The sequence below is a fragment of the Sciurus vulgaris genome (genome assembly GCF_902686455.1).
Source record: "Sciurus vulgaris genome assembly, chromosome: 6".
Classification (NCBI taxonomy): domain Eukaryota; kingdom Metazoa; phylum Chordata; class Mammalia; order Rodentia; family Sciuridae; genus Sciurus; species Sciurus vulgaris.
Window position 1 is genome coordinate 87,755,232 of NC_136466.1, and position 11,609 is coordinate 87,766,840.

At 31.8% G+C, this 11,609-nt stretch overlaps 1 protein-coding gene across 1 annotated transcript in view; it reads left to right on the top strand.

The window, feature by feature from the left end:
• The window catches only part of CHD1 (chromodomain helicase DNA binding protein 1), a 70,864-nt gene extending 59,709 nt beyond the window's left edge, over positions 1 to 11,155 (top strand). Inside the window, 5 exon segments of the mRNA XM_079145826.1 lie at positions 2,465 to 2,643; positions 6,298 to 6,394; positions 7,530 to 7,581; positions 8,118 to 8,328; positions 10,076 to 11,155. Coding sequence (XP_079001952.1) covers positions 2,465 to 2,643; positions 6,298 to 6,394; positions 7,530 to 7,581; positions 8,118 to 8,328; positions 10,076 to 10,421 — 885 coding nt within the window. The 3' untranslated portion in view covers positions 10,422 to 11,155.
• Positions 11,156 to 11,609: the final 454 nt, after the last annotated feature.

Genomic DNA, 11,609 nt, shown 5'->3' on the forward strand with positions numbered 1-11,609 from the left:
ATTTTCTCTTGCGCTTTCTAACATTCAGGTCACTACTCAAATGGAAAGTTTTCTTCTGTGCCCAATGCATAAATTTTCTCTTCATGAATCTCCATAGATGATCTTTTGTATATCCTGGAACTGAAGAATGGAATAGTTTTAAACATGGACTCTGGAGCCAGTCTTTCTCAGCTTACACTGGATTATACTTCTGTTTAAGGAATTCCATTTTATTGGGTCTAGTTTTTAAGAAATTAAGCATCCTTTTCTTGTTCTTTTTTTCTCTTTGATCTTTGCCTTATTTAGCACCTCTTGCTTTTCCTTTTCTTTCATTGAATCATTTTCATAAATGATAGTGTAACTTAGTGCTAAGTTAAGAAATAGGATTTGAGTCAGTTGACCTGGGTTTCTGATGTCACCTTGTTCTAAGCCTCAGTTTCTTGTTCTTTAAAATGTATAGAAAAGTAATATTGTCAGAGTAATATTGTCTGTATCACAGAGGTACATTTGAAGCAAAACATAGCTGTTAGTACCTAATAAGGAATTTGTTAACTATTATAATTTCTCCATTTCCTATATTCAGACTTTAGCTGTGGCACAGATTTTAGTCTATTTCTTCACTCTCTACTCACTTCCAAATGAGCAAATTCTTTTGGCTCTACACACTGATCTAAGTCAGAGCCGTCTCTGACTGTACTGCTTCTGTCCTTCCCTGTCTATACCTTAGTTTGTATTTCATACAGTGACCAGAAAGATTATGGTGGTTATATGAAGGATAGAGTTATACCATGTTAATTCTGTACTTAGAATTCTCAAGTGGTGTTTCAGTCTTTTTCAAGAGTGGTTGAAAAAGTCTAAAAGGTAGAGCTACTGGTTAACTCCTGTCATCTCCTGATTTCCCTCTCTCTCTTGATTCCAGCTATATTGATATTCATATTGTTCCTTAAACATGAAAAAACAGATTTTAGGACATTTGTATGTACTTTTGGCCTCTGCTTGGAATGTTGTACTCCTTATTTTCTCAAACATCATCCTTTCCTAAAATCTTAAGAAGTTTGGAAGCTCCTTGCTCTAGTTTTTCTTGATCACAGTTGTTACCATCTAACTCCCAATGCTTTGCTTATATTTTGGCTCTCATGAGAGTCCAGGTTTCATAATGTCACTGTCAGACTTACTGCTGTATGTCCTAGAAATAGAGTAATGCTGGGAGTGTAGTGTGTACTTATATATTGAGCTAATTATTTTCTAGCAGCGTAGGGTATGAATTATCAAACCAAAAGTTGGAAATAGCAACTTTGGAGAATGCTAAAATTATGTAGGAAATCAAGAAATTCCAGTTGTTTTTAAAAAAAGGCATTGGATGTAACTGAATTCTAGTTTGAACAAAAGAATCCATAATTCTGACGATACTTAAGCTATTCGTGATAAAGAATGGAAAACTCCCAACTGATTCAGCCATTAAAACAGAATAAAATACTCCTAAGCAAATCCATACCTATATAGACAATTTATAACAGTGGCCCTTTAAGAGTGGTGGAGTAAGAATTTCTTTTTTTTTCTTTTTTTCTCTTTCTTAATAAATGACATCAACTAAATATGTTGTCTGATGTTAACCAATCTTTACTTCCTAGAATTAAACTAACTTGCTCTTCATGTATAAATTTATATGGATTTTTAAGAAAAATTTTTTTTTAAATTTTTACTCATAAATTTTATCTGAAGCTTACCCTTTTCATAACATTTTTATTCTCTTGTTATAAAGTTATAGTTTTATTGGTGTAATAAAACTGAATTATGCAATTTTTGATATCATTTTATTAGCATATAAGTATTTCTAAAGAAAAAGCTTAATCACCATCACCCATCCCCCCTTCTCCAACCACCCAAAATATAAAAGTCACAAAAGTCATCATTAGCTGGGTGCAGTAGTGTACACCTTTAATCCCAGCTGCTTGGGAGACTGAAATAGGAGGATCATGAGTTCAAGTTCAGTCTGGGCAACATCACAAGACTATCTCAGAAATTTAAAAGGTCTGGGGATATTTAGAGTGCTTGCCAACCCCACCCCCCAAAAAAAAAAGCATTGCATTGCTTTGTGCCAAAGATTTTGGATAGACAACTTATACATCTGTATTATATAAAGATCCAGTTGTTTTACATTTTACTTATAGTTATTATAGAAAAAATTTACTCTGAAGTGTATTACTCTCACCATTTCTTAGTATTCTCTAAGTTTATGTAGAATGGTTCACTGTAGTATAAAAAGCATTCTTTTTTTATGGCTGAGTAAAATCCAGAACTTTAGCTTTCTCAAAGATTGATTTTTAAATGATAATGAAAAGCTTTGCTTTGTATGTAAGAGTTGTGTGATTTAACTGCATATTTTGTCACATATTTATATTTACTCATGTAAACATCACTGAGATAGATTGATCTTATTGAATTCATGTTTTTAATAGTTTTTTGTATTTTTCCCATTTTCAAGTGTAAAGAAAGAATGAGACCTGTTAAGGCAGCTTTGAAACAACTTGATCGGCCTGAGAAAGGCCTTTCAGAAAGAGAACAACTGGAACATACTAGACAGTGTTTAATAAAAATTGGAGATCATATCACAGAATGTCTGAAAGAGTATACAAATCCTGAACAAATAAAACAGTGGAGAAAGTAAGTGACATACTTTTTAGGAATTGGGGAACTTATAAATATATAACTTTCATATTTTTATTTTTCTCCAGCTGAAGGTTAGTGACAAAGTAGCATTTAAAGAAGTAATGTAAGAATAAATGTTTTAATTTTCTCCCTTTAATTTCAAAGCATTTTATTCATGAATGGTTATCTATCACAATAAGTTATAAGTGGCATTTCTGCTTTTAAGAAATAGAGCTGTTTCATTAAAATTCAGATTACATTTTATTTTAAAATGTCTTTGTAATTTACCAAATTATTCTCAGTAACATCTTTAGAAATCAGTGTGCCTAAAGAATTTATTTTACATAAATTTAGCAATTTATCTTCTGGATTTGTATGTGAAGTCATAAAAATGAACACATTTCAAATCAACGTAAAATGCAAAACATCTGTTTTTTTTCCTGTTACTTTAGAAACAGATGGATCATAGTCGATCTTAAAGTTGTAAATCTGAGCTGTGATACTATTTTACAAATCACATCTTTTAATGATTACCAGATCCAGATCAGAGTTAATCCAAACTATTAGACTTCATTAAGAAAGAAGGAAAATTTGCACATAACTGTCAGTGATGTCAGTTTATTAGTTTGTTGACTTCTTTGCTATATGCATTGCAGCTGTATATCAGAACAAAAGGAATAAATAATTTCCTGGAGGAGCTTTAATGATAAAAGTTTAAATATATGTATATATCTAACTCTTGTTCCATCCCCTTTTGCCTTAAATTCAGTTAGAACCCATATATAAAAAGAAACTAGAAAGTTGATCATAATCATTAGGCCTTTGTACATAAGTGAAAACTAATGTGTAATGTTTAGAAAAACCAAATTCATGCATGGATAGTAATAATAGTAGCCTAAAATTTCGCGTGTATGAGATATTGGAATGATTACTAAAGTTGTCATCAGAAAATGTGTTTAGTGTTCCCCTCTTGGCTAATTTTTAACTTTAAAACCTTAAACAGTAATCAGAATCATTGAGCTCCAGTGTTAGCTCCAGAACGATGGCATCTATATGCAATCCCTTTAATAAACTGTGAGATGCTGTGGTTTTTTTCAGTTATTACATGACAGATTTGATTGTATCATGAGGAATGAAAGACAGTGATCCTAAAGTACAATATTCACAGTGTCTGGCATAATCTTTTATTTATAGATGGATTATAGACACATCATAGTTTGCCTTCATCTGCCCGCTTTATGTTCCAGGACCCCTAATGAGTACCTGAAACCAGGGATCGTACTGAACCATATATATGTTAGGTTTTTGCCTGCATATAGATAACTACAATAATGTTTAATTTTTAAATTAGGCACAGCAAGAGATGAATGCCTTTTTCATCTTAACTCAGTACTTTACTTACACTATATCTATAACCAAGAAAAGTAGCATGAGTTTTTTTCCTTCATAGTTTCACAGATAGAAAATTCGTTCTTACTATTGATCTTAGCAACCTTAGTGTATTTTTTTTTCTTTATTTTTTGAGAACTTTAACCGTTCACATAAAAGGAACATTTTGTGGCTTCTTTTTCCAAATTGGCAGCATCACTAATCAGGCATTTTGGGAACCATAAAAATAAGGGTTACTGGAACATAAGCACTACATTAGCTGTATAGTAGATCTGAAAACCAGGGTGATTACTAAATGACCTAACAGGTGAGAAGCACATACAACATGGGTATGCTGGACAAAGGGATAATTCACATCCCAAGTGAGATGGAGTGGCAGTGGGACTGGGGCGAAATAGGAGGCATGAAATTTCTTCCTGTTACTCAGAATGGCACACAATTTAAAACATGATTTATTTCTAAGATTTTCCATTTAATATTTTCAGACCATGGTTGCTTGTGGGTGACTAACTGTGGAATGCAAACCTATGGAAGTTGGGGGTGCAGTGGGCGCCTACTATACCATAAACAGAATTATTCCATCCTTCTCAAACCTTTTTAATTCATGATCTCCAAAGTGTGGAACCCTAGAAGAGCGGTGCAGGGAAGTTCATTTATGTAGATTAGGCTTTAAGGGGATTATAGTCAACTTCTTTTATCTTTCTGTATGCAAGATCTAAAGTTTAATTTGTTCTTTCAGATGGTTTCCAAACTTAATCTTGACTACAGCTTGTTTACCTTTGATAAAATTGGAAAAGTGAAGATAGTGCTGTGTCAATTATTCCTAAAGCTAAATTTAGCTAATTTAATAGTGACTAATACAAGTAGATGTTATTTCAGATTTAGTTATTAGGAAATGGAGGGAAAGTCTTTGGAAGAAGAGAGACCAGTAGCCAGGAGACTCCCTCGTCCCCCAGTCATGTGTCATTTTACTTGTAAAGGCCATGCTCTAATATGTTTTCTTTTCCAGATTGGGCAAATTGTTCCCTTTAGTTCTTAGCCACCTTGATTCCATATTCCTTGCTGTATTTTCTCCTGTCACTGCCTACCTCTGGTTATATGCATTTCCCTTAAAGAGAGGGGAACAGAAAGACCCCAACTGATAAATATTCTAGAGATTGAATTAGCTTTTGTTTTGGCCTTGTCTGGCCATAACACCTCTGGTGCTTTGGCCCAACAATAGTTGTGTAGGTGATATAATCAGAATCTAATTCCTGATTAGGTTTTTCTAGGGCAAAATTGTTTTTAATAACAAAATTATGATTAAAAAAGCAGTTCATTAATTTTCTACCACTTACTCTTGTGAATTGGTTGTAGAATATAAGTATGTTAGAGATAGTCTGTAAATTCATTGATTTTTCTCAGCCAAATTTGCTTTTAAATTATATTTTAAGGCAAATACCCCTACAGAGAATGTTTGTATTTTTGGATGGCAACTAACCTAATATAGCATTTTTTGGCATGTTTGAAAATTAAAAATCATATATATTTAAGTTATACAGTTTGATTATTTTATATACATATTTGTTAGGAAATCATCACTGAAATTGATGATTAATTACTAATATCTGCCTTTGGAGGGGAAGAGAGACCCAAAGATATCATCTAGTTACCTGACTTCGAATATCTGATCGTGTTACTTTTATTATGACCATTACATCACTATTTAAAAATGGCAATTTCTGGACTGGGGTTGTAGCTCAGTGGTGGAGCAGTTATCTCACACATATGAGGCACTGGGTTGGGTCCTCAGCACATGTAAGAATAAATAAAATAAAGGTATTGTGTCCATCTACAATTAAAAATGAAAAAAATTCTTTAAAAAATAACAATTTCTAATGCATTATTTAGGACCATTTTTTACAAGCTTAATTCATATTGTCTGCTGGTGTTTCTACTCAGACTATTGACATAACCTGATCTCTTACAAAGTCTATATCATAACACAAATCTCTGAGTCCCTCCTTGGTTTGTTGGTTTACATATTTTGGGTCCATTTCAAATCAGGATTATTACTGCTTTTCATTCCAAAATGAAGGGTTTTGAAAGAGAAATAGAACTGTATCATTAAAGTCTTCCAAATGTGAAAAAAAGGAAATATAAAAATTAATCTCTTTAGACTTTGTTTCATTGATGGCTATTTTTATGTGTATTATGTGTTTCTGTCAGGGAATGGTGTTCTGTGTTCTCTGAAAAAACTAAATATTTTCACCAGATTAATTTATCTTTGTTTTCTTCTAGAAACCTGTGGATTTTTGTATCTAAATTTACTGAGTTTGATGCAAGAAAATTGCATAAATTATATAAGCATGCTATTAAGAAGCGCCAGGAATCTCAGGTAAAAAAACGCATCATATTTTTTATTCCTTAATGTGTCATTAAAATCATGATGCATTCTTTCTTACAGAATAACTCAGCTAATTAATGTAGAAGAAATGAATGATACAGAAAAATCACAATTAGAAAATAACATTGCTGGTGTGATGGCACATGCCTATATTCTCAGCTGCTCAGGAAGCTGAGACCAGGAGGAGCACAACTTCAAGGCTGGCATGGGCAATTTAGGAAGACCTTGTGTCTGATTTTGTTGTTGTTATTGTTGTTGTTGTTTTGGACGAGGGATTAAAGCCCAGGGACACATTACCACTGAGCTATATCCCCAGTCCTTTTATCCCTAAGTTGATTAGGACCTCACTAAGTTGCTGAGACTGCCCTCAAATTGGGACCCTCCTGCCTCAACCTCTAGAGTCAACTGGATTTACAGGTGTACAACACTGTACCTCACTTAATCCTATCTCAAAAGATAAAAAGGACTGTGGACATAGCTTAGTGGTAGAGTACTCCTGGGTGCAATTCTTAGTACCACAAAAAAAAAAAAAAAGAATACAACTAGAAAAAAATAACAGCAGTAGTAATTGTTGTAGGCAAGATCCACAGAAGAAAGCTAAAATTAATGTAATCATAGAAAATAACTGATACTTTTCAAAAATGTCAAAGCTGTGACAATAAGAAAAGACTAAGGAATTATCACAGAAGACTTAATAACTAAATGTAAGTTCCAGATTGGATCCCAGAGCAGAAGAACAACATTAGGGAAAATGTTAAATCAGAATAAAGAATAAAGTCTATGGTTCAGTTAATAGTATTGAGTCATTCATTGTTAATTACTTGGTTTTGATCATTATATAGGGCTGTAAAAGATGTTAGCATTAGGAGAAGCAAGGTGAAGTGCATAAGGGCATTTTTGATACTATTTTTACAACGTGTTAAATTTAAAATCTCAGAGTTGGTTTTAAAAATCAATTATGGGACAGAATAAAGAAAAAAGGAGATTTGTAACTGTTACATATTCATTCTTATGTTTTATGTGAGAACTTTGTTCAGTATCAGAATTTTCTTTTTAAGAATTCCTCCCATTCCTCTGTTTTATAAAGGTGTTTGAAGGCATTTAAAAGATTCTTTTTTTATTTTAGCAAAATAATGACCAGAACAGTAATTTGAGTGCTCATATGGTTAGAAATCCAGGTAAGTAAACTTTACTAATTATTCTGGAAGATAAAAAATTGTTCTTTTTTGTTTAACCAAAGTATGAAAAGGATTGAGTTGTTCCAGTTTAAAAGTTCCCTATATTGAGAAGATACTGTAATCTTCATATATTCCTACATTATTAGATAAAAATCTATTCTCTTAAAGAGTACTGTTTTAGCTTTTCCATAAACCAACCAACTTGTCAGTTGGTAGAAATTGTAAGATAATTTTTAAGATGAATGTTTATTCCTTTTTAATGTAACTTGGAATAATGCATTCTTTCTGTATAAGTCAAAAATCTGAAAAAGGGTGTGTATATTTCAATTGTGAGTTGTTTTTTTTTTTTTTAATTTCAGAACCAAGTTACCCTTTTAAGTCTTATCTATGCACTTTTATAGACCATTTTTAAATGGTTTAACTGCCTGTATTTGGGAAATGATTTTATTTTGGCAGGAGTCATTGTTATCTAGAAATAATAATGCTTTTACTACATTTTTAAAGTCACTAACAAAAGTTGGACTTTTACCCAACAGATGTGGAAAGATTAAAAGAAAATACAAATCACGATGATAGCAGCAGGGACAGTTATTCTTCTGATAGACATTTATCTCAGTATCACGATCACCATAAAGATCGACATCAGGGAGATTCTTACAAAAAGAGTGATTCCAGGAAAAGACCCTATTCATCATTTAGTAATGGTAAAGATCATCGTGAGTGGGATCACTACAAGCAAGACAGCAGGTAAATTTGACAAGTTACTTTTGAAATTTTGCTTATTCATGTCTTTCTTCTTTTGATTAAATCATACTTGCTGTATTTGACCTATCAACCATTTAATTTTCACACAATCAGAATAGCTCTTGTTCTGCAAATTAGAAAAATTGACTTTTAATATTTTTTTTAAAATATTTTTTAATTGTAGATGGACACAATATCTTTTTTATTTATTTTTATGTGGTGCTGAGGATCAAACCTAGTTCCTCACACGTGTGAGGCAAGTGCTCTATCACTGAGGCACAAACCCAGCCCCAACGTTTTTTGTTATTAATAACTGATTTTCTCTATAAAATGGTTTTTGAATTATAAAATCGAAATCAAAATATGCAGTGAGAGATAAAAATTGTAGTAGGGAGTTTTGTAACTGTAAGTTGTATTCATTATTGTTTAAAAGTAGCTTTATGTTAAGAAGATATTGTATTTTTAATATATATCTACATTATTGGCTTTGGAGAATATTGGCTCAAATATGTTTCAAAATTATGATAGGGTAAAATAAAACGATGAAATAATGGTCCAAATTCGATGAAGGAAATTCTGCATTTCATATTTAAAATTAAAAAGTGAGAAGAAAAAAAATAATGTATGTGAATACAGTGTAAGATTAAACTTAATCTCAACAATCTGATACAGTACTGAAGTCCAGGAAGTTTTAACTATGTATTGTTTTTGTTATTTGAAAACTTTGAACACTAGACAGCCTGAATATATAACAGCATTTTATTCCTTTATTGGTAAAGCACTGTTTTTAATAATTACCATTACTAAAAGTAAACTCAAAAAACTGAGAATGAAAGCAAATATCAGCAAGAAATCATTGTTTAGAATGTAAACACAAACTTCAGGTTACGCGTGAAGCCCCGAGTTTGATCCCCAGAAAAGAAATAGAAATTAGAAGATATTGTATTTTAGTTGTGTTCACAGCAGCAATTTCTTCTCTGAAAGCTCTGTCACACTAAACATATTAACTGTAGAATGACTTAATATTAGAAAGGGGGATATAATAAAAATGAAAAGCCATATTTGTAGTAATATATATTTATAATTCCACAGACTTCTAGAAGATAATTTTGTTTTTAATAAGAACCTTTAGTCAACCAAGGAAACATGTTCACTGTGTTTTTTTTAAACAGGCAAACATAGAGATTATTTCTCATTAAACTCCTACATTTATTTTTTAGCAAATTGCCACATTTATGTATGGAGTAAAATCACATAATGGTAAAACATTATAGAACAAGTCATCTTGAGGAAGGTTTTAATAAATATCACCAACCAATGAAAATTCTCCTTTTTAAATTATTTTGGACTGCATTCTCACATTTAAATTTTTTTCAACTTCACTGTTCATAGAAGGTTCAGATTTTAAGGGTTTTTTGGATAGTCGTGATTATCTTACTTTCAACTTTCAGATAATTAAGATGAATTATTACAAGTGATTCATAATATAAAAAGCAGGTTTCTTAAAATGGGCATGGGAAATAAGGTACTGTCTTCCCACTGTAGTTTAATGAATCAAATAATTTTTTCAAAGACATATTTCCAGTAATTTTTTAAGGCTTATCTATGAAGTTTAATAAATACAGAGGTTGTATACAGTACTTTAAAAGCATGTTTTTAAAGTATTTTGGTTTTTAAAAAGATTGTATTTGGAAACATTAAGTTTACGTTATTAGTTTGACTAAAAAAAACCCACTTTCTCTTTTATTAGATACTACAGTGACAGAGAAAAACACAGAAAACTGGATGATCACAGGAGTAGAGATCACAGGTCAAATTTGGAAGGAAGTTTAAAAGATCGATCTCATTCTGATCATCGATCTCATTCAGATCATCGGTTACATTCAGATCACCGGTCAAGTTCTGAATATATACACCATAAATCTTCCAGGGATTATAGGTATCACTCAGATTGGCAAATGGACCACAGAGCTTCCAGTAGTGGCCCTAGGTCACCACTAGATCAGAGGTCTCCATATGGCTCCAGATCTCCATTTGAACATTCAGTTGAACACAAAAGTACACCTGAGCATACCTGGAGTAGTCGGAAAACATAACAAAAAACTGATGTTTTGTCTTTCTGGACTTTTCTTTTAGCCATATATCATAAACCAACACAGTAATTGCCTTACATGACTTGAAAGATATAAACAGATCTTCTATCAGTAGCAGTATTGTTACTTCTTTCCAGGATGCAAGGTCTATTATCCCAACAGAAGAGAAAATATTTTTATATTTAAGGATTATGCTGCACTGTACTGCAAATATTGTAGTACTTTTTTTTTTTTTTCTTTTTTAAAGAAATGGAAAATGTTTACTATAACAGGGACCTCAACAATGCCCTCCCATATAGGCTGGATAAACTGTTTTTAAGTCAGTGATTTTAGACTGACCTCCATTTAAATTATGTTTGTATATGAACTTTACTCTGACCTGTGATCATGTTTCAGGAAGGAATGAAAGAGAGTTCTTTTCTTAATAAAGAAAAAACACTCAAGGACTTTGTTCACTTTCCAAAGCTACTTGTTTACATTGTACACTGCGACCACCTTGCCGCTTTTCATCACAAGCTTGAATATTTAAATTCTGTACTTATATCTGTAATATAGCCAGAAATTTCCTGTTTGTGATCTATTATGCCTTTTTACAAGAAAAAAAATGGCTGTAAATTATTGTAAATGTATTAAATGAGCTTTCCTTACTTTCCTTCCCCTTCTCAGGCTTTTTTTGACTGTTCCTTTCCCTACCAACTCAGGCCTTCTTATTAAAAAAAAAAAAAAAAAAAAAAAAATCAGTGTTAATAACACTTTTTAATGATTTGTCTTGATGGAATCATTGTTTAGAATGTAAACAATGGGGAAAGGGGCCACTTATTTCCATTAGTCCTCTTTTTTATATTGAATATTTTATTAGATAAATGTGTCCCCCCATTTTTTCTTTTTTAGTCAATATTGTGTTTGTAGTTTTTAAAAAATGGTGAAACAATATGGAAAATCTAAACTGCATGCTCTGGAAACATTTTTTTCAGATGCATTTGGTTTAAAAGAGTAGGTGTATGAACACTCTGAGAATCCAAAACAGCCAAAAGTTATTGTAAATCCATTTGTTTTCCCTTTTCATGTGGGCAATAATGTCAAATGTGCTATGCAGCCAGGTTAACATTTTAGACAAACTTGATTGACTTTTAATATAAACTGTTACAATGCACACTGATTGTATATAAAAACCTTATATATGACAAATTA